Source organism: Populus alba, chromosome 6 (genome assembly GCF_005239225.2).
Source record: "Populus alba chromosome 6, ASM523922v2, whole genome shotgun sequence".
In the NCBI taxonomy this organism is placed as follows: Eukaryota; Viridiplantae; Streptophyta; class Magnoliopsida; order Malpighiales; family Salicaceae; genus Populus; species Populus alba.
The window spans coordinates 16,263,571-16,288,029 of record NC_133289.1 but is presented as its reverse complement, the minus strand read 5'-3'; the positions used below and the strand labels follow the sequence as shown (position 1 = coordinate 16,288,029).

Here is a 24,459-nt window from a genome sequence, read left to right as displayed (position 1 = left end):
TACAAGGAAGCAGGGAAACGAGAACAACTTGAAATTCTCATCTTACGGTCAGGATTGGCGGCCGCCTGGTTGTGACAGAAATATGAATGTGTAAGTAGCTAGTAATGAAGATTGATTAAGAACTTCAACTGTATCTTTGGCCTTTCATCCAGGCTATATAAGCACGTGAATGCATACAGATTTCGCAGTTACAAGTGACAGATATACTACATTAGTTGAGTCTTGAAGAGATATTCAAAGAGAGAAAGACAAGAAACTTGATACTCCCTTCTTCAATCTCCCCCCCTCTCCCCTAAACTCTTCTTTAAGGGAAGGGGTGCTTCATCTGGGACTTGTGTTTTTTCTTCATTTGTGGTGTAGCTAGCTTGCTACCTGGGCCTATAATTATTGGGACTTACACCCTTTTCTTTTCCGACAAGATAAAGCTGCTTACAGCAGCAAAATAGAGATATATATACTACTTTAGAAACTAAAGAAGAAATAGACGAAAACCGTTGAAGATCAATTGCTTTACGGGGAAAATGGTAGCTGCTTTTTCAGCCTGGCCTTGGGAGAACTTGGGCATTTATAAGGTATAGGAACTTTCACATGTTCTTGATCAACCATTTCTTCTGCTCAAGAATTTTATTAGGTATTACAAATGTATGTGTTTTTTTTAGTTTGTTGATATGCTTCTTTTCTCCCTCATGTGTCTTTTGTATGAAGTATCTGCTATATGGACCTCTTCTTGCAAAAGTGCTGTATACGAGGATTCTGGAGGGTTCCTTCAAGGATGATTGGTGCCTCCACATATTGATTATATGTGTTGCTAGATCATCTCTTCATCAACTGTGGAGTAGTTACGTTAACATGCTTTTCCTGACATGTAATCGCCGGATTAATCAACACGGCTATGATTTCAAGCAGATAGACAGAGAGTGGGATTGGTATATAATTAAGCTTCTCTTCTTGTCTGCGTTTCACCCAGGAGGGTTCTTTTTAAATTCATCTTTAGATTTGGCATATTCATAATGATAGCTGCTTCTCTTTTTGTTGGTTATTTTTGCAGGGATAACTTCATACTTCTTCAAGCTCTCATTGCGTCCATGGCATGTTACATCGACCCACCATTTATTGAAAATGTTCCTCTATGGAACGCAAAAGGTTTTATTATCATTTTGTCACTCCATGTGGGGATTTCAGAGCCCCTATACTATTGGGTGCATAGATGCTTTCATAAAAGCTATCTCTTTAACCAGTACCATTCAATCCACCACTCTTCTCCAGTACTACACCCTTTTACAGGTAAAAACAAAGCAAATATTCACATATGTGGACAGAATTTCTCCTCCTCCAACTTCATTTTTTTCTTATTTTTACTTGATAAGATGTTTAATCTTTTGTAATGCAGGTGCAACTGCAACATTTTTGGAGCATCTTGCTCTAACCACAGTCATTGGACTTCCAATAATTGGGTCTTGTATGCTGGGAAATGGATCAAGAATCGTGATTTATGGGTATCTCTTGGTGTTCGATTTTCTTAGATGCTTAGGGCATTGCAATGTGGAGGTTGTTCCTCATCAATTGTTCGACACTCTTCCCTCTCTTAGATATCTTCTCTACACTCCAACGTAAGTACTAATATTTGCTATTCATTTAAAAAGTAGTACTAATATTTGCTCCCACACTTTCGCGGAGATGCCATAACATATGGTTTTTGTTTTGTTTTATTCTCTCTCTCTCTCTCTCTCTCTCTCTGGCATGTTAGATTAAATACCGTAATATCGTGTTTACCTAGGCTTCGATCTATTACTTAGTGCTTGCATTTTTCAAACAAATTAACTGACTTGATAGAATTTGTTTTTGAATTAACTGTGCTTAACTATGACTTCTCTTAAATTATCAATTAATGTATATAGTTTTCTAGTAAAAATAATAGAGGTAACTATGGATATAGTTGAGTCGAGTTTGAGTTTATAATTATATCAAATTTAATTTTTGATATTTTATAAATTATAAATTTGATCAATTTAATTTTTTATTTGAATCCGATTGGGTTGGATATATCGGGTTGAGCTTACATTACTAATTTTCATAAATATGTATTTAAAGACAAACTTACAACATGCATTGTAGGTATCATAACACCCCTAATATAGATCTAATTTTCATACTTTATATTACCATTAAATTCAAATTACCTTCCTCATTCCATCTATCAAAGAGACAAATCATTTTTTATTACTTTAAAGAAATCTAATAGGCCTACTAACAATAATCATGAAGTCGAAATATTTCTAAATAAAACAAAAAAAAACAAACTTAATTAATAAACTATCAAAATATAAAGATAAAAAAAAAAAGTAAATGGCGTATTAGTTGGGTTAGGTTGATTAGGTTTTAAAAACCCCAACTCGCCAACAGTCCTATAATATCCATTTCTTAGGTTTTTTATCTACTATCATCTATAATATTCATATTATCTGACTTTGATTGGGTCAATTCAAGTTAAATAATGTCAATATATATTATAGATCAACCATTTTTCTTTAACACCTAATGACAAATCAAAATATAAATTAAGTAAAATATTAAACCGCATGGCACACTTTATTTTTTGTATTTATTAACACAAATAGTTGTCATAGGCTTTTTTTATTTATAATTAATATTTTAAAAAAAAAAATAAATGTAAAAAACTTACATATTTATTTTTTATTTCTTACTAAAAAATTTTATCCAACATGTATGTTCACATAAATAATATTTATCCATGTCATATCTTGTTTCTAACAAAAAAAAAAACACATTGCCCTGTCTCTTTGTATAAATTCATGTATAGTTTTTAGACTCGGCCCGGTAGCGGACCCTGTCCAAGGCCCGTGTTCTGGGTTTTAACTGGGTCACCGGATTTTAATCGAGTCCTGCATGCCGGTTAACAGGATTACCAGGTCATACTAGGTTTTTTCTTTTCCTATTTTTTCTTTAACCTGGCTTAGTTCCAGTCCCGGATCGGCCAAATCCCGGATTGACCCGTCGAGCCACTTCAGGTTTCAAAACTATGAGTTCATGTCATTCCATGTGTGCCAATCAGTGGCATGTCGAAAGAGTACGGTAGGGTGAGAAAATAAGTGCAATATCCAATTACTCCATCCAACCCAAATATCTTCATTTTTTAGACAAAATCCCGAAATATAGGTGTTATTATTTGAACAAATTTTTTTTTTTCCTGAAAATATTCTTATATTGATGAGTGATAACTTGTTTGGTGGTGATACAGATACCACAGCCTCCACCACACAGACATGGGCACCAACTTCTGCCTGTTTATGCCATTCTTTGATGCAATATGGAAGACACTTAATAGTAACTCGTGGGAACTACACAAGAAAACAAGCACGAATGCAGCAGGTAACCCCAAAACAATAGTAATGCCATGATTGGGTATCAAATTGTGCCTAAAAAATATACACTGCTTCAGTAACTGTTGCCATGAGCAATGTTAACCACACGCCTCCATAAATTTGATGGACTCCTCTCGTCAAAAAATACACCTCAAAGTGCTGTAGACGGTGGGGCACAGGCACAGGGCACGGTGACAACGATTTTGTGGAAGGCACTTGGTTATGGAAATTGTAGGATTTAACAACTGATTTGCCTCCTTTTGCCAATCTGATCATATATAATTTCGGGACTGTTTTAATATACACAGCAAATCATCTTCTTCTTTTTTCTTAATTCTTACATTTGTTTTTCATTTTTGTTTTTCTCAGAGTTGAAGCACAAACAAATCTAGACATTTTGACTAATGATTTGCGGTCATGCAGGAAAATACAGGAGGAATATACCTGATTTCGTTTTCTTAGCTCATGTGGTGGATATAACATCTTCAATACATGCCCCATTTGTTATACGATCTTTTGCTTCAATGCCTTATACGACAAGGCTTTTTTTGCTGGCTTACTGGCCTCCGGCGTTTATTGTTATGCTTATGATGTGGGCATGGTCTAAGACCTTCTTAATCTCTTTCTATAATCTCAGAGGCAGGTTGAATGAAACATGGAGTGTTCCAAGATTCGGCTTTCAGGTTAATTTTCTTCAAGTTTTTGGCCTTGCATTTTCTTGCTATAACACATGTTGTTGAAGCTTGCTGGGAAATTTATTATGCATTAACTAATAGTTTTGTTTTTGCAGTATTTCTTGCCATTTGCTAAAGAGGGTATCAATAAGCACATAGAAGAGGCCATTCTTAGGGTTAACAGGCTCGGGGTCAAGGTCATTAGCCTCGCTGCATTGAACAAGGTTGGTACTGTACTTGTGCTATAAATTATGTCCGTGACACCTTGCACTTGTTTTGATAAAAAAAACACAAAAGTCTTAGTTTTGGTGCTTTCTGACTGTGGTGGTTGAAGGAAATAATACTAGACATCAACCATGTTCTGCAATAAAAAAATACATACTGGAATGGGACCTATCACTTTTTGAACTTTTTGCAGTCCCGTTAATGCAGTGTCTAATGGTCTCCATTAGACTTGAAGATTTATTTATTTATTTTGGAAACATACTGTGCGTAATGATCCTCTCCTAAGAGTTCAGATGGGTGTTCACTATAGATGATGATTCAATGCCAAAATTGAACTATATATTTATTCAAGTTAAAAATAACATTTTCCCCAAAAATATTATGCAGAATGAAGCTCTGAATGGTGGCGGTACGCTGTTTGTGAACAAGCATCCAAACCTTAAGGTTCGAGTTGTTCATGGAAATACCTTAACTGCTGCAGTAATTCTCAATGAAATCCGTGAGGACGTGAAAGAAGTGTTCTTAACAGGAGCAACTTCCAAACTTGGAAGGGCAATTGCCCTCTACCTCTGCCAAAGGAGAGTGAGAGTCCTGGTAAGTGTTGCTACATCAATCTTTACCAGACAGAGTATCGTGCTTGGCTTTTCATTCTGCTTAACAAAACTCCATAAATAAACGCTTAAACTCAAGAACTATATAATATAATGTCTCCTCGGTCTTCTGATGAAATACATGTGCAGATAATTCATCTTTATTTCTTGGGCTATATTAAGGTATGCATCCATCTTTGATTTTATTGGTGAAAATTAATACTGCAGATGCTGACTTCGTCGAAAGAGAGATTTCAAAAAGTTCAGAAGGAGGCCCCACTTGAATATCAAAGCTATCTGGTCCAAGTCACCAAGTACCAAGCAGCTCGTGGTTGCAAGGTACTGTGCCCAAAAACAGTATAAAAAAAATTATTTGGATTTAGATTTTTTAAAACTAGCATGTTAAAAAAAATTATATACTGTTTTTTTATAAAAAATAAAAATATCTCAAGTAACTAATAGGAATACTATATATTGAATTGGGTTGTTCTATTTGTTCAAAATATTATTTGTGAATTTTTAATGTGACGGGGTCGTATTGGAACCAATGGTAGACCTGGATCGTGGGCAAGTGGATCACACCAGGGGAGCAAAGTTGGGCCCCGACAGGGACACATTTCCATCAATTTGTGGTGCCACCCATTTTGTCCTTCAGAAGGGACTGCACTTACGGTGATCTTGCAGCCATGAGACTACCTGTTGATGTTCAAGGGCTTGGAAATTGCGAGGTAAGGAATTATTTTGATATATTTTTAAATAAAAAATACTTTTAATTATTGATAACTATATATCTAAAGGAATTAAAAAAGAAAAGAAAAAAAAGACTCATAAAAATTAAATTTTGGGTTAACAAAGGATTCCATGTTGATTGTCAATGGATTGAAAAAACTCAGAAAGAAAAACATGTGACGATGAGCTAACTTGCACAGAGTGAGTTAGGTGTTTCTGTATGATTAATATGTTTTGGTGGGTGTTTTAACAGTACAGCATGGACAGAGGAGTAGTCCACGCATGCCATGCAGGCGGTGTGGTTCACCTGCTAGAAGGCTGGGCCCACCATGAAGTTGGGGCAATTGATGTTGACAGAATCGATCTGGTTTGGAATGCTGCATTGAAGCATGGCTTGAAACCAGTCTCCAATGTTGTCACCAGACAAAATTCAATGTGAATGACTGCCTTCTTACTAAGAATCGAAGGATTTGGTTGCAACAAGAAATATTCCTTTCTTTTCTTCATATTAAAATTTAATTGTAACAAACGAAAGTGGTTTCAAGTCGCAATTCAGATGCGATATATATTGTGTGACATATATGTGTCAGACAAGATATCTACTTCAATTAATTTCAAGGACCCTGAAATTAACGACAACATAAACATTTAGTGGCCATAAAGTTTGTGTAACTCGAACTGATGATTTCTAGGAAACAAACCTAAGATCTGACCAGTTGAGCTACATCCTTCAGAATTATACTAGAGCTCTACCATTATCTTATTCTTCTTCTAGTGGAGGTTTTATATATTCTAGCTTATTGTACGTGTTTCATAGCGGGTTAATAATAAATTTTATTTTAAATATAAAAAAAATTATAAAGTGTGATTTTAAATGTTTTGGATTTGGTTGCGATGACAGATTTAATAGCCTAGGGTTTGGCTTTTTGGGTTTGTCATCACATCAAAATAATATAAAAGCATAAAAAATTATTATTTGGAAGTAAAGAAAAAAAATAAAAAAAAATTCAAAATTTTTTAAAAGTATTTTTGAAATGCAAAAACAAACATGCTTTAATAATGAAATTCAACCTAATCTGAAATTGAAAAAAAAAAATTATTATCACCTAACTTTTGTACAATAATAATAAAAAAAAAGGTCCCGTCAATTTATTTCTTCTTTATAATATGAAAAAAAAGTCAATAAGAGAAAAATAAAAAAAATCTAAAAAGACAAGAAAATAAAATTATTTTGCTTTGAAAAAACAATATTCAACTTGCAGCTAGACAAGTTAAATAAACATGTTAGTGCTTTGTTTTTTATATTTATTAATAATTAATTAAAAAAAAAATAGAAAAACTAGCATATTTATTTTTTATTTTTTACTAAAATAATTTATCCAATATGTAATGAAGTGTGGTCCACATAAATAATATTTAGCCTCGTCATATCTTTTTCTAAAAAAAAGAAAAAAAAACACATTATCCTGTCTCTTTGCATACTTTCATGTCAATCCATGTACATATTTTTTTTTTATTAATGTGGGTGTTCGGACTAAATTGTGCGTACAATGACTAATCCTACGAGCCTTAAAATTAACGACCATGTCCTCCAATAGTTATAAAATTTGTGAGACTCGAACTGGTGATCAATAAAATTAGAAATATCTTAAAATGAAAAAAATTAAAGGGAAATAAATTAGTTGTTGGTGTATTGAGCGCTGCTTTGCTATGCGTTATTCATGGTGCTACTGTAGAAAATACTCTATTTGAAGATGGCGATGGTGCAAATATATTTTGTGCTTTTAACTCAACTCAATATCAGAAATTCGCTTAATACCAATAGATTTACAGACGGAATACTTTTATCGGTAATTTGAGGTCGACATTACCGAAAAAATTTCTTTCGTTCGTCATTCCGTTGGTATATACCGACTGAATTATGGATGGAATGTTTAGCATAAAAAAACAAAAGGCGGTTTACTAACATGGAGGTTTTTGCGGGTGATTTTTTCAATGGAATCATTGAGGGATTCAAAACGGCAGCTCTCCGTATGGTGACGTGACCGATTCACTGTTTAAAATGCTAACGGAATTACTGAAGGATTCAAAACGGCAGATCCGTATGGTGACGTGTCCTTTTTGCTGACGAACTCATCGACGGAATACTTCCTTCGGTAAAACTGTCGGAAAAAGTTAATATATGCCCACTCTACTAACCCTCTCCTCTCCTATTTCTCCTTCTTCTTCTCCATCCCAACTCTCCCCAACTGCAAACAACCACCCCAAAAAACAAATCTTCCTCTTCTCAGCACAACAAGTTATATTTCTTGAAGTTTTGTGGTCACAACATCCATGTTCTGATTTATCGACGGATTTTATCAATTTTTGTAAGTAATTCTATTTTTTTAAAATTTTAACATTTAAATGTCAATTTTATTGTTTTTTTTTAGTATAAGTATTTTGTTAGTACATGTACATGTTTTATTGTTATTTCTCAAACTAACTTATAGTATATGAATGTATAATTTTATACTTGTTATGGTTTGTTTTAGATTTTGTAAGATTGTATTTGTTTGTAAATTGTTGAAACTTTATTGAATTACTAAATTACATGTGTTGTTTTGAAATAATTAATAGCTTGTTTAAGGGGTCCGTTTTAAGTTTTATCAATGGTATTGTGGAGTTGTAATTTTCGTAAATTTATATGTATTAATTTGTATGAACGTTGATAATTGATAATGAATATTTAATATTTATGAGAAATAGTAATTGGTTTGTTGGATTATCTTGAGGTAAACCAATATTTTTGCAAGTTTATTTACTTAACATAGTTAATTAATACATGTTGTCATCATAATTTTATAGAGGTTCGATATAAGTCATGGATGATCGTTCATAAATGTATCGAGATTCACCCCAAGAATTGCGGAGAATGGATTATTGTAACGAGGTTCAGGGTTTTATTAACTTCGTAATATCTATTCCCAGAAATTTTACTGGAGGCGGTATTAGGTATCCATGTAGGAAGTGTCAAAATAAAAAGTATCTGAATCCAGATATTGTAATGATGCATCTCTACACAAAGGGTTTATGGAGAATTACTAGTGTTGGTATGCACATGGAGAAGTATTTGTTAGTAAAAAGAGAATGAGAGAAAGGGTGGTTGGGTCAACCTCTAGTGCTAGCAACATGCATGAAGCGGCAAATGACAACACTAATCCTTACAGGAATATGGTTATGGATACAATAAGAATGAATCAAGGTAATGTCAGTCAATGTCCAATCGTAGAAGAAAAACCTAATGCAAATGCAATTAGGTTTTTTTATTTGTTGAAAGATCTGATGAACCATTATAGAATGGTTGCTAATTAGTACTTAAAAGTTTATTTTTATCAAATTTTTATATCATCATTTTGCACTTCAAATATCAATAACTCTTTAACTAAAGCATGATTTATAATAACTATCTAATAATATAAAATACCTTTAATTTATGGTAAATGTTCATCTTAAATGCAGGCCTATCACATAAATGAAAGGATTGATTGATGATTTCAAGTACTGAAATTGAAAGGACAAAGAAATGGTCAAACTTAGAAAAGAGATGTTAGTGCAATCCAAACTGGAACACTATTCAATAATTGGATCATATCTGGAGCCATAGATCTCGGATTTAAGTATGCTTTATATGGATGGAAAGGTAAGACATGGGCCTATAAATTTTATGGGAGTCCAAGATTTAAAAAGGCTATTTTTAAGTTCAAATTATAGCAACAACGGAGAAGTCCGAATATGTCATGCAACCCAGACTCTGTTCAGTGTTCATCTCATATCTCAAGTTCTAAAATTCCAAATAACCTCAATTATTTTTCTTGAAAAGATAAGACAATTTCCTAGAACTTTCATGAGTACAGTTGGTTCCAATTCTGATGTTAGCAATGACATTTTGTTCAGACAAGAATATAAGGATTTTCACAAAGTCAAGAGTTGGTCACCCACTCAACAATTAGTCATCAAATCAACAGTTTCAAATTTTGGCCTATAAAAGAAGGCATTTGCCATGTAATTAGGCATCTTGGTTGTTCAGATCAAGATCATGCTCATCCTACGAAAACTCCTCAGAAAATTTGAGCGTGATCCAATGGTCGGAACCAGCAATGACATTTTATTCAAACAAGAATATAAGGATTTTCACCAAGTCAATAGTTGGCCACCCACTCAACAATTAGCCATCAAATCAATAGTTCTAAATTTTGGCCTATAAAAGGGGGCATTTGCCATGCATTTAGGAGCTTGGTTGTTCAAATCAAGAACTTGCTCTTACTCTCTCTCTTTATATTTTTTTTGTAATTCTTAAGTTTTGCTTTCATTAATATATTATTTATGCTTTTCATTTCCATTCCTTTACTTAGGTAACTTGTATCTTATTTATGTTTTTATTTTATTTATTTATGTTTCTCTTCTTCTTTATGTTTAGCTAAGTTTATTATGTGAAGGTGAAAATGTTACACTAGTGGTGTAAGAATAAGTATAGTGTAAACTCAACATGGACCTTAATATTTAATATTAACATGTCTTATCTTTTTATCTTGCTAATTCTTAATACCTTGTTTGTTAAATGGTTAATCTAGATTTGTGTTGTATAACAATTGGTACAACAAATGCTTGGCACTCTCGTAGCCCACCAACCACCAACCGTATGGTATCACCTACACTTGTGCTATGAAAGAAACTTGATTTGTTGTTAACATAAGTTAGCATCATGAATTCTTGACAATATTTAAAAGTTTGATGTTACTTAAATAAGATAATTAATATGATCATGTTAACAATTTATAATGAGTTATTAATGACAAATCATCTGATTGGAACCTCCTTTGTGTGTGGTTTCCAGTTGAATAATAAGAGTTTATACTATACTTGTTTGACATACCATTAGTGGAGCATCTAACCTTGACATTTGTTTTTATCATTGTTTAATCATTACATTAATCTTTCATCTCAAAGTTCTCATTAACTTCTTCTTCTTCTTCATTACTACTACTACTACTACTATTAATATTATTCTTATTATTATTGTTTTTGTATTATTGTTGTCTATAATTTATACAATTAATATTCCTGTGGTTTGACCCCGGTCTTACCGGGTTATTTATTACTTCAAAACTCTTACACTTAGGAGAAGACATCAATCTTTTAGTCATGTCACTAAACATAATGAAGAAGAGAAACATAAATAAACAACATAAGAACATAAGTATAGTAAAGGAAATGAAAAGCATAAACAAGAGATTAAGAAAAATATAACATGAAATAAAACTTAAACATTACAAAAATATAAGGAAATAAATAAAGAGCATGATCTTGATCTGAACAACTAAGATGCCTAAATACATGGCAAATGCCTCCTTTCATATGCCAAAATTTGAAACTATTGATTTCATTTATAATTGTTAAGTGGGTGGCCATATCTTGACTTGGTGGCAATCCTTATCTTCTTGTCTAAACAAAATATCATTGATAACGTCCAAATTTGAACCAACTTTACCATAAAAAGTTCTAGGAAATTGTCTCAGCTTTTCAGAAAAAAAAATAAAATTAAGGTCATTTGAACTTCTAGAACTTGAGATATGGGCTGAACACTGAACAGTGTCTAAGTTGCAGGACAGATTCGAGCTTCTTCGCTGTTGCTATAATTTGGACTTGAAAATGGCCTTTTTAAATCCTGGACTCCATATGAAAGTTTTAGGTCTATGTCTTAGCTTTCCATCCATATAAAGAAGATCTAAATCTGAGATCTACAGCTCTAGATATAACCCAATTACCAAATAGTGTTCTAGTTTGGACCGAACCAACATCTCTTTTCTAAGTTTGGCCCTCTCTTTATCCTTTCAATTTCAGTACTTAAACTCATCAATCAATCCTTTCATTTATGTGATAGGCCTGCATTTAAGATGAATATTTACCATAAATTAAAGGTATCTTATATTATTAGATATGTTATTATAAAACATGCTTTAGTTAAGGAGTTATTGATACTTCAAGTGCAAAATAATGATATAAAACCTTGATAAAATTACACTTTTAAGTACTAATCATGTGACATCTAGTTGATTTACTTGCACAACCTTGATAGCTGAGGTCTGGCCTCCTTAGAGCTCGCAAGTTTATGTATCATCTTTGCTATATTGTGGCCTTTTTCCTTGAGTAAAGTCAAAAGCCCCTCAACGAGTTAGTTAGGTTATCCACTTAATCCTTTAAAGATGTAATCTCGGTCATCATAACTGAAATGATGCCTAAACTCAAAGCCTTACTTTGTGATTGATATAGAGAAGTCTTCATGTGTGAATTGTCAAAGTATTCACCTTGAGTGCCAAGAAAAGTCCACGCACCCCACTTGACTTTTATGGTAGAGTTACTTGTAGTTTCAGCTTCGAAATGAGATCTCGTGCCTCATTTCCATTCAATGTTGACATCAGCTCGAGAATCGAATTAGCGTATACAACTTGCCAACAAATTTTGTTTTCAATGGCAGGGTTAAAGAATCTTCAATGATATGTCAGTGACTTGAATCAGTAGCCTTGTTAGTTTTGGAAGCTGAATTAGTAGCCTTATTGCTCTTGGATTCATAATTATGCTATTGATTTTTATTCAAGCTTATTGAAATTTTTTGAAATGGCATGTATGCTTTCTAGTTTCTTTTAATCTGTAATTGTTGTTAGGGACCAGAGTAAGAAGCAAAAGAATTGATTTGATTACTATAACTCTTATTTTGATTTATTAGGAAAGAATAAAATAAGTTAAATATCAAGCTTTTGAACGTTTACTTAGAATAATTTAACAAACTTTATTCCTAAAGCTACTGTCGAGTGAATAAGAATTGCTTTCAATATTAAATTTACTTGATAGTAAGAAATTGATTAGAAAGTTTTATCTAATTAGTTTACTCGTAATCTCATTGATTTTCCCCAGCTTTAAGAGATCAAATTTATTTGCTTGACGTGAAAGGATATTTATTTTACTTCGATGATCAACATATTTATATGAATGGATGTATAAACTCTTGAGTTGAGTTAACAACATATTAATTTATTATTTTTATTTTCATAATTTTATTTCTTTAATCTTTTATTCAAATTCCTCATTCTTTTTTATTTTAGTATAGTGTAGGAAGATTAAATAAATTTTTCTTTTGGTTCGACTTGGTTTTCATAATTATACTATAAATTTATTTTTTCTATAATAGTAAATTTAAAATTGTATTTTGAAGGTTCGATACCCGACCAATTAGCCCTGATTCCATGTGTTAAATTATTTAGTTCAAGGATATATGTTTAATTTTACTGTATAAAGAAAAGAAAAAAAGTAAAAATACCCTACCCGACGGTGTTAGTCTTTTGGATTGGGGAGCTTTTTTGTCACTTTACTATTCATTAAAATATGGAAAAAAACAGTAATATCTTTTAAACAAATACTAATTTGTGGATGAAAAAGATAAAGAATGCCCATTAAACGGTAAAAAACAATTTTTAAGAAGTGCAAAATGATGATTTTACGGTGGCAGTGAATATGAAAATATAAGTGGGGCCATGGGAATTTGCCTTCCGTTTTAATTGTTTTTTTATATGGAACAATGTCGTTCGGACACTGACAGTCATTAGATTTGCCCGAGAAAGCTTCATATGACACGTCGCTCAAACACGTTCAGCTCTGAACCGCAAACAGCTTTGTGACCATCCTAAACGTTGTTTCTGTTTGTGGTGTATTTGATCTCTTTTGGTCTTTCGATGTCGATCTTTCTCTTTGTTCTCTTAATTTGCGCAATTATGCATTTATTTTTGTGTTTTCTAGATGTTTTGCTGCAGGATTTTTTTTCCTTACTTTTGTTTGTTTCCTTTGGTAAATGCTGTGATTTCTCCTCGTACAATTTGCTATCATTGGGGTGGGAATGCCCATCGTGAATTCTCTTTAAGAATTTGGTGGGATTGAAGTATAAGAGAATTTGAAAAGTTGATTAGTACTTTGGTGTAATTGAAAGAGTGATGAATGCTCCTTAACTTTGTTACTGTTTCAGTGTTAGCAGCGGAGCGAATAGAGATGGAGAAGAGAGTGTTATTAGGGGTGCTAAAGAAGAACAATCCCATCAAGAAAAGGTTCCTCAAGAAAGTTGTGGGCTATCTGGAATCTGATTCTTGCATGTTTGCGCCTCTAATCTCTACCCCTCATACTGATTTTCTTGCATCAAATCCCAGCTCTCTTCTACTACAGGTAACAATCAGTTTCAGTCCTGTACTTTTTTTTTTTCTTTCTTCTGCCAATGGCTTTTTAATATATTCTCCTTTGTGTGATCAACCGGTTATTTCTCCTAAAGCTACTGTTCCCTCTCCCTCTCTCTCTCTCTCTCTCTGTTTTTTATTCCATTAAGCCATACCACCTCTGATCATTGATATTTTTGTTGATGTGCAATTAAAGAGTCGTTGATTTCATGTTTGGTTATTGCTTGTGCAACACTGCCATGCAAAATGCTCTCTCTCTCTCTGTTTTTGTTCTTTGCTTCCATTAAGCCATACCACCTCTGATCATTGATATTTTTGTTGATGTGCAATTAAAGAGTCGTTGATTTCATGTTTGGTTATTGCTTGTGCAACACTGCCATGTAAAATGTCTGATATTAGTGATAGCAACAAGTCTCGATCCCAAACTAGTTGTGTAAGCTATATGGATCCTTTTGTGCCATTCCGTACGGTCATTTCCAATGTAGCACCTAGGTGGGCAACGTTTGTATCAAAATAATCCATACCTAGTTCCTCTTTTATCCTGGGTTGAGACCGATATTCTGACCTAAGCTAGCACAGATGGAGTTCTTATAGTAGTGATGGACACATAATATTAATGCAACTTGGTTGGTGTAGCTGAAACATAGTTTCTCACAGATTAGCTCGCATACCAAGATTTAAGTTTCATAAAACAGCACCTTGATTACTGGCTTGCTGATTGAAGATGGTACTTTTCTAGTTGAATAATTGAGCACAATAGGCTTTTCATGTCACAATTTTGTCTATTTAGGTTTGATCTACTTCTTTCATTCATTTTCTCTTGGGAGTGTTTGGATATTCATCCAGGAAAGAAATTGATTTGTATCTCATCTTTCAAAGGAAAGAAGGCCAGCTGGCTCTGTCACGATGAAACAAATACATCATTTGCAACACCAAAGAATTGCTTAAGGATGCCCCTGACAATTATGAAATGGTTTTGTTTAATGCATAAGCACTATTCTGACAAAGTTTTGCTTCAAGCTTCTAATCTCCTTAAGAAAAAATGAATTGGGTGATTATAATCCATTTTGCATATGCTAATTGATACCTTGTGTTATGCTCTCTTTAGCTCTAGCATCAATCAATAAGTATTGGATTTTATAGACAGAAAAACGTATCCTATTATTAAGTAATTTGATAGGGAAAGTAACTCAAAAACTGTTATTAAGTAATTCGATAGGGAAAGTAATTCGTAATGCATGATGTACCAATATGTACAAGGAATGTATCAAAGTATCTCCAAGTATTCAAAGTGTTATTCCATTTCTTAACACATTTTGATTTATAGGGAATGTATCTTATGCATATTTGATACTGACATGCAAGGTGGTTTTAGAATATTCAGTCTTCATAATGCTGCTCATATCACATCATTATTTGAAACAAAGGCTTATCACAATTTTTTGTTTCTAATTTCTTAGAATAGATGTATGTTGGTGTATGATTGAAGTTGCTCCAGCTTCCAGACAACAGAACATTGTTCTGTCTGTTGCGTGTTATCTTTCATTTTATATCTTCTAGTGCAGCTCCTCAACCTGGTTTTGCATTATGTTATTCAAAGAGCAATGCTCATGAACAGTGATCATATTTTGCCTGCTTTACCTCTGTATTTGGTGAAGTAGTAAGTATGAAGCTCTAAGAGGAGATCTAGCGCAGTTATATATGAACTGAGTCGGATTTCATCCCAATTTATATTCATCTCAATCTATCAGATGCCTCCATGGGGACAGAGCTCCACTCATATTCAGTCATGCACTACTCAAGGGCTGAATCCACATCCCCAAGTAGCGTAAATGCTTAATCATTGTTCAGACTGCTTCTAACTGATAGTAACCTACAATGCTGTTGACTTCTGTTGGGAAGTTCAAACAGTAGCTAACAAGTTCTTAGTCTGGTTGTGTGCATGAACATGCACTCAATATGTTGGGGAAAATGCATCCCCACCTTCAGCAAGACTTCACTGTTGCTAAACTTGTTATTCACCCTTCTGAACTGCCCTTGTCTCTGCTCAAGCAATTCAGTTTCATATCTGTTCTGGTGTATCTGCTCTGGAAGAGACTTGATGCTTTACAAAGAGCATTTATTAGAATGAAGTCCTAATATTAGTTGTAGGAAAACCGAACCAGACCATAGCTTGATAAGCTATTTCCTAGAAAGTTGAAGTATGACTACTAGATTCATCAAATTTTTATCATGCACGAATCTGTTGAATAACTTTTGATAGTAATCAAATAATTCCCTTGCCTAGTATAAATGATGTCAGATGAATTTTTCTGGGGCACATGTTCATGTTTTGTCGGTCAACATTCATTTTGGACAATAAACATAATAGCATGTTGTGATCATGAGAATCTAGCATATTGTGATGATTCATTTCTGGTTTTTACATTTGTAATGCTATAGAAGTCTAAGCAACTCTAGTTTCAGTTATGGTTTGTACCATGGATTAGGCTTGATTATCTTAACATATGGATCAGTATTTGTGTGGTTTCATACTTGTTTGTGCATTTATTTATATTCCTTGTTTTCTCCCTTTATTTTGGAGCATAGAAATCCTTCATGTAATTAAGGATCATACTAGTAAACTTCTCATGTTTTCCAAGCCTTGTAATTTATTACTGTAATTTCTGAGGTGGTTTTAATTTCAGGACATTCTAGGTTTATTAAAAAGATTGCTGTGGAAGTGTCAACCAGGAAATTAACAAGGAAGGATAATCAATCAACTGTTGAGACATCAAATGTAACAGTACAAGACCAATTCTCTGAGCTCCTGAAAAAGGCATTTCTGGCCAGCAGAAATTTGTGCTCAAGGAATCAGTGAAGCACATAGTTAAGTTGCTGCTCTTCTCTGTCAGGTTACTTTCTTATGCCACAGGCACTTTTTTGTTATTTATCCGGGTTTCTCCCTCTGCTCACGCTAAAGTATGACCAGTCTTTGTAGTTGTTGACAAAAATGGAGCATACTTGGATCTTAAGAGTTACTTTTCAAGGTCTCCAATTATATAGGGCTTATATGCTGTTAATTGTGCATTTTTTTTAGAATAACATGGGTAAACTGAAATTCAACTGTCAAGAGGTTATGCTCACGAAACTATCTGGTGGAATACAAACATGTATTGTTGCTCAAAGTTATTGGCAAAAGAATATATCACATTGAACATTGTAATATGCAAGATGCTATCTAACATTGGTTTTATTACAACATCAAACTGCCAGACCTTACTATTCTCTACTGAGAAAAAAAACTTTTTTCTGATTGCTTAGCCATGCGAAGTTGTTTATTGTGTTCTGTGTCAATGGAATTTTTAAATTACTTGGATATTGTTTACTTATCATTGTGCTATTAGATCCTTGAAAAAAGTTACTTGGATTATGAGACCTTGTTTATCCAGTCACAGAGAAGGGAACACATGATTCACAGCTGCGGGAGCTCCTTGTTGACTGAACCATCGATAAAGTACGACGTGTACGCATGCATCGTGCTGTAATCAAATGCGAACAATGTTTGAACTTGGTTTTTTTTCTTCGTGTTGTCAGAGATGAGCACTTCTATTGTAGAAAAAACTCTCTTGGTGTGATGGAATCAAGGTTTTTGTATTTGTTTTTGCAGTTGAGAAGTGTCCTGACCTTCAGAATCTGAGGTCTAATTTGCTCTACTGAACAGTACAGGCCGTTAATATCTGTCATGCCATTGAAGACGGACGGAAGTTTTTATTGGGAATCACTTGGAAAAAGCTGGAAACTGCAAAGATCATCAGTGTGGGTGACAGCTTACAAAGATTAGACTGCATAAAGTGCTTCCTCCCTGTACGGGGGCCACCTGAATCAGTATGAGAAACTTGAAAATGTCATCTGAGTTGATTATACCTAGTATGGGCAGGATTGCATAATTGTGTGCTGGCATCTGACCTGATGAGAAACGAACAAAGGGTGCAAAACAACATTGCTTTTATCCGATTTCAATTATAGAAATCTCAACACTGTTTGTATTTTTCCCAGTCTGTGTTGTCTATATCATGAATGAACTATATAACATTGCATGATTATAACTGCAGGTTGTCGTGTTAGGCAATGTACGATTAAAATTAAATGTTTGACTTGTCAGTTTCAGAAAGTAAATTATCTCAACTTTCTTCCTGCTCTTCGTGGCCCTTTTCTTTTGGCTTTAATGGCTCCATCTCCAGCAGCCGAACTGTTGGCTGAAAACTACTATGCATATGTTCTTGATGGTTTATAATTGGCGGGTACAAGGTGCTGTGTTGACATGGAAGTCCAGTTCTTTCAAGTTCTGCACCGTGGAATCTCCCTTCTGTACATGTTCAAGTGAAAATATCATGCCTTTCCTTGCAATTTACAAGTTCAAGTGACCATGTAATAATGCCGACCATAGCGCGGACATTACTTCATAATATTGATAAATACATCAAAAAAAATAAAAAAAAAAATTGACTTTTGATTGGCTATTAAGTTTAAACAATACTAACATTATAATTTATTATCAATATTAATTAGTAAATTCAACACTATTTCTAATTACGAAAAAGTCAATATTGCTAAAAAATTTAAGAAGAAAATTATTCATTTTAAAAAAAATTAGAATGAATACTAAAATAGTTTAATAATGTTTTATTTTTCATTTATATATCACATAAATCCTAAAATAATATAAGATATCACTTCTAAACTATATAGTATCACATTAATACTTTAGTTAGACTATCAAAACTCTAAAAAGGTTTAAAATATGTCAATAAAAAACATAAAGTACTAAAATTTAAAAATAATTGAATTACATCAATATCTATCAAATTACTAAATTGATTTTTTATATTTTTAAATATTGTTTTTTGCTATTTTTTAAATTATTTTTTTTACTTTTTTTTGGACCAACAAAGCCAAGATTCATTAAAAAAAAATAATTTATGAAAACCTTATTCCTATATGTACCAATAGATAAATAGATATAATTATAAGCGTGTTTTATGGTTAAGACGTATGGATTTTTTATGAATTCAATATATTTAAACTCTAACCAATAATATTATACCATATATTATAAAATTAACATATAATTTGGGTATCTCTTGTCACTTATACAAACAAAAAGGTGAAAATTTAAACATTGATACTAGGTTGAAAAAAAAAAGAGGAAATATGAGAAAACATTTCAACTAAAACTTTGAATTATAAACTAGTTTTATTTCAATCAATTGAAAGCTCCTATACAAAATCTTTGATTTAATTTAAGATGCATATTGAATTTAGTTTTTAAGATATAAAAGAAAACAATTGAAGAAAACTATCTATTAAACTAAATCAACCAACCTCAAAATCTTTCAAGTAATTCATAATAATATAGCAATTGAATTATGTATTATTTTAATCTTTATTTTTTTTAATTAAGTACTTTTTATTAATAAAATTATAAAATCAAGTGATACAATAGAATTTTTTTCAAAAATCAGCACCGACTAATAACTTAAATTTCTTATGAATCAAGAAAATAAATATATTATTTATTATTTTAAAAATTTGTATTACCTTTTTGTTTTAATTTTAGGATATAAATTTTTAGGATTAAATCTCAAGTCAATAAAAAATATTTAAATAATGATACCAATTTGAAAACAAAATGCTATAAACATTAAATAAAATGTTGGGTAAATAATTTTTAATGGGTATGAGATCTATTAATATTGAATATAATTATAATAACTATGATAACTTACAAATAAAATTATGATAATATAATTTCATCATCAAATAATTAATTATATATGCATAATCAAATTATTAAATTTTAATTAGTTATTTATTTGGCGAAGATGTAAATGATGTAAAATCATATATTTGGATTGCAAACCTTTTATTATATGTAGTTAAAGTAAAAGGTGATAGAGAATGCAACATATGGGGGGTAGGGTCAGAAACAATAACAACAACAACATTTAAATATATCCTTCTTTGACCTATTTATAATTTATATTGAAAAATCATTCTAAAAAAATAGTTAAAACTAACTAAATTTCATTTCTAATTAATTAAGAAATAAATAATTCTCTGTTTTCTTCAATAACTATTAATATAATATGAAATTTCTACTTATATTTTATTTATATTTCAAAAAAATGTTATATATAATTGATTATAAATTAATTTATATTTCTTATTTCTCTTAACCTTACCTACACACCCGTAATTCGACAGGCTTGATTTTAAAATTCAATAATCCTATTAATTAGCATTGGACCACTGTTAGGAGGGATCAATAGCTATGTAGCTAGCAGTTTTCTTTTAGTAATTCAATAGTCCTGTTCATTGAAGCCCATGTGGATTTGTTAACAGTTGTAGCCTGCCAGCATGCATGTAAGCATAGGATAGCATTCAGTACTGTAGGACAAGCACGAGTTGCATGATTTGAACTAGGCAGTATTGTGCCATCGATGCTAATAGCTTTTTTTATATTTATTTTTAAGATTAATATGGGTATTTGAGTCAATTTGTATGTACCACGATTAATCTCATAGACTTTAAAATTAATGACTATATAAATCTCTAGTGGCTCTGAGGTTTGTGAGACTCGAATTGGTAACCTTTAGGGAGCAAAGCCAGAGTCTAACTAGATGAGTTACACCCCTCAAGATTAATTATAGTATCTTTTAAAGCTTACGCAATAAAACAAAGTTATTTTATATATATATATAAATAATAATAATAATAATAATAAATTGTTCTAGATTAGTGAGCAAGTGTTATTGGGCTTTATCATAAGAAAAGGATTTTTGTGTAATTTTTTTATTTTTATTTTGCAACTTTTTTATTTATATTTATAGAGGAGTTTGTTATCCCATTATGCAAAATATATGGAAAGATAAAGTTATTTTTAACTTTAATGCTCATAAAAATTAGCTATCTTATCTCTTATAATATCCTCACCCATGTATAAAATATCAAGTTAAGTACAATCATTTAACAATTAGTTTGACCAAGTCAAACTCCACATGGTCAATTTGATCAAGACTAGACTAATAATATAGAGATATTATTGCAATGTTTTTAAATTAATTTTAACCATTACATTGGAGAGTTATTTGACCACTTATTTTATATGTCCTAGAGAGCTATTTGATCATTCTATTCAACATTACCCATATGGTCAAATAAGCCGAAAAAAGATTTATTTTCTTAAAGCTTTGACTCTAAATGTTTTACAAATATCATAGAAGAAGTTGCTTTTTCCCATGGATTTGTTATCATCTCTTTTATTAAGATTTAATTAACAATAGTCTCATTTTTTTTTTTTGTACTAAATCAAAATTTTAATAATATTTATGGCCAATATACCTTTAGCACCAATCTCTTCCTTTTTTATGCTATAAATAAAAATTTAATTATGACATATAATTTTGATTGAATCATCATTAATTTCTTTAACTTTTAGATCTGCAAGAAATCTTATTCATATAACTTGAGAAGTTCCATTGCTATATTCAAATTCCATAGTACTTTCAACTGCATTTATTTGTATTTTGTTACACCAAGAAACAATCTCTCCTCTTAGGAGGAATATGTTATTTGATGTACATTTGTCATCATTTGTATATCTAGAGAAATTATCATCAGAGTATCTAATAACTCTTATATATTTACCTTTGTTATAATATAGGATCATAAGCATTAAATTTTATTTTGATCTTATGAATTAAGCTCATATTTACCATTCTTATAATGTTTTCCTAATTAATATGTCCTCATCATAAATGTCACATATGAAAATCATCAACATATAAACAATCATCATAAAGAAAAATAATAGAAGCAAAAGAACAATTTAATGCCTTTTTATTATTAGTAAAAATATTAAGTCAATAAAGTTCATCAATATTAGCCCTCCACAAAAGAATTCTACTATGTTTTTCAATAGAAACTTTTACTCCATGAAAACTCAACTCATAACCTTTATCATTCAAGTGAGGGACAAATATTAAATTACATCTCATGTTAGGCACAAACAGCACATCAACCAAATAAAGGCTTCTCTCTCTAGGTATCATGATCTTTTGCATTTCAAACACCTAGAATATCATAATAAGTATTGTTTTTCATATACACGTGATGATCACCTGGTTTTACTTGCTTTGTATGAACAAAAAAAAAATATTTGCCACGTGACATGATGATGCAAAATTCATCCATTAATTCGTACTATCAACATTCACCAAAAAACAATTTAATAATGAAGGATCTTCATATAATTATGTATACCTTGATGCTTATCTACCTTGAAAAGGATTGAAATGATGACCACAAGGATGGTCTGAGAGGGAAGAAAAATGTATCAAGTTATAGTCCAGGAGATAAATAAAAAATTCTAAGGACCAATAAAAGCTTAAATCAAGCTTTGATACCAATTATAACTTTTATAGGTCTTGCAAGGAAAAATATTTAATCTAAACAAAAGAAAATAATTTATTCCAGATTTTTCGGTTAATGACTTTGGGGTTTGTCCAAATAAAAAGATTTTTGTGTAGTTTTCTTGTCTTTATATATAAAAGAGTTTGTTAACCCACTATGCAAAATATATGGTTAAATAATGTAATTTTTAATGTTATTGCTCATTCAAAATAGTTGCTTTATCTTCTATAAAATCTCTATTAACATATAAAATCTCAAGTTAAGTACAACTACATAACAATTAGTTTGTTTAAGTCAAACTCTATATAGTAAACTTGACCAAGATTAATAATATGAAGATATTATTGCAAGGTTCTTAATTTAATTTTTATTATTGCATTGGAAGGTTATTTAACCACCTCTTCCATACATTTTAAAAAATTATTTGACTACTCTATATAATATATGCTAAATCAACAAGTCTCTAAACCAAAGCTGAAAATGAAAGGACATTGTTATTGATAAAGTAGTTTTCCTTTTCTATCTATTGTTAACATTATAGTAAATCAAAGGGTATGTTTCTTCTAAATCCTAAAAAATGGAATAATCCATTATAATTAAATTATTTTAGTTGGATCTATTAAATCTATTGTTGTAATTTTTTCTGAATATATAACAATATTTGATGATAATTCTATGATGAAATATTTCATTATTCAAAAAAGTACTAGTGTGTGTGTGTGTATTTTACATAAACGTTTTATGCAAGTGCACGTAATAAACTATTGATTATGTTTTTTTTTTAATATAGATGAATTATTTATTATTTATTATATATGATACTTATCCTTTATCCTTTTATAGTTGTTATAGGGTACATCAAGGTGAACTGCACGTAAAAAGGATAAAAATAGAAAAAGGAGTTGCTACTAAGTTTTATGGTAACTAAGAACGCAAATTGATCTTTCAGAAATTCTATGTAAAATGCTTATTATTTAAATATCCTACCTAGTATAAGCCATTTCATGTTTGTTTTTAATGATAAAAGTGCTTAATGTACTTACACGCTAAGAATTTTTCTAAATTGGTATGCATATGTTTTTATGTCTCAAGGTTCTATTTACAAGAGTGAATTATGGCCAGCTATTAGCATTGACTATTTTATCATATACAATATGTCTCAGCTTTGGATCATTTGTAAAAGACTTGCTAATTTCTTTATACCAAGCTAGCATTATTGTTATTATTGCATGAATATTGCTATGTTCTTTCACTTTTGATTCTTTATTTTATGTTGAGTTGTTGATTATATTGACTCTTCTAGACAATGCATTTGTAACAACATTTGGCATATCTCAATCCAAGTAGCTTAGTTAAACCCTTTTTTCATAATGGAGTGAGGATCTTTTACTTTAAAAGATATTTCAAACTCTTATAATATTTTTTTTATGATGAACTATTCATATTCTAAGTAATATCTCCACCTTTCAATTGCTTTTAAAATTGCCATAAGCTCTTTTGATTAATTGATTAATTTGACGTAACGCCCTACTGATAAAAGTTAAACCCCCACCCTTTTGAATTCACACAATCCCCAATCGAATAGCGCAAGCATCAATCTTAAGAACAAACACCTTGTGAAAATCTGGTAAAACCAACACTAAAGCCTAAAGGCTTTTTTAAATTGATCAAAAGTTGTTTGAGCCTTCTCACTCTATCTAAAATTATTCCTTATTTAATAATTAAATGAGTGTCTTACTGGTGATGCCAAAACCTCCAGTAAATCTTTTTATAGTAGCCTGTTAATCCTACAAAACTTCTTAATTCTTTGACAAAATATGGAATAAGCCAATTGTTCATATCTTTAGTATTACTAGGATCAATTCCAATTCCTTCAGTAAAAATAATATGTCTTGGGTACTCTTGTTTCTCATTGCATAATGAACACTTAGACTATTTTGTAAATAGTTGGTTGTTCTTTAGTGTTTTCAAAATAGTTCTAAAGAGACTGATGTGTAATTCCATTGTAAAACTATATATTAAAATATCATCAAAAAATACTAACATAATTGTTCGTAAATAAAATTCTAACACACTATTGATTAAAGTTTGAAATAAAAATGAAGCATCAATCAAGCCAAAAGGTATTACCTTGAATTCATAATAC

General features: G+C 31.4%; 1 protein-coding gene and 1 long non-coding RNA gene across 4 annotated transcripts; both read left to right on the top strand.

Annotated features, from left to right (window-relative positions):
• The first annotated feature begins 204 nt into the window (after window positions 1–204).
• Window positions 205–6,369, top strand: LOC118058215 (very-long-chain aldehyde decarbonylase CER3). The gene is made up of 11 exons (XM_035070915.2): window positions 205–572; window positions 706–926; window positions 1,049–1,284; window positions 1,391–1,610; window positions 3,260–3,390; window positions 3,807–4,066; window positions 4,174–4,281; window positions 4,670–4,876; window positions 5,101–5,211; window positions 5,427–5,600; window positions 5,855–6,369. Exons 1-11 carry the CDS (start codon window positions 522–524, stop codon window positions 6,038–6,040), a joined length of 1,905 nt encoding a protein of 634 aa, XP_034926806.1. The 5' UTR covers window positions 205–521; the 3' UTR covers window positions 6,041–6,369.
• Window positions 6,370–13,349: 6,980 nt separating this feature from the next.
• LOC118058210 (uncharacterized) lies at window positions 13,350–17,894 on the top strand. 3 transcript variants are annotated; one of them, XR_012170231.1, is made up of 3 exons: window positions 13,350–13,851; window positions 16,547–17,364; window positions 17,509–17,894. It is a non-coding gene; the product is annotated as an uncharacterized lncRNA (long non-coding RNA). The 3 variants fall into 3 exon arrangements; XR_004689119.2 differs by having other exon boundaries at window positions 16,547–17,412; XR_004689118.2 differs by having other exon boundaries at window positions 16,547–17,894.
• Window positions 17,895–24,459: the final 6,565 nt, after the last annotated feature.

Bases quoted from the DNA above. Each gene is read 5' to 3' on its own strand.
- LOC118058215 (XM_035070915.2), top strand. From the start codon at position 522: ATGGTAGCTGCTTTTTCAGCCTGGCCTTGGGAGAACTTGGGCATTTAT. The intron at 573-705 runs GTATAGGAACTT...TTTTGTATGAAG, and splicing joins AGAACTTGGGCATTTATAAG to TATCTGCTATATGGACCTCT. The intron at 5,212-5,426 runs GTACTGTGCCCA...AACCAATGGTAG, and splicing joins AAGCAGCTCGTGGTTGCAAG to ACCTGGATCGTGGGCAAGTG.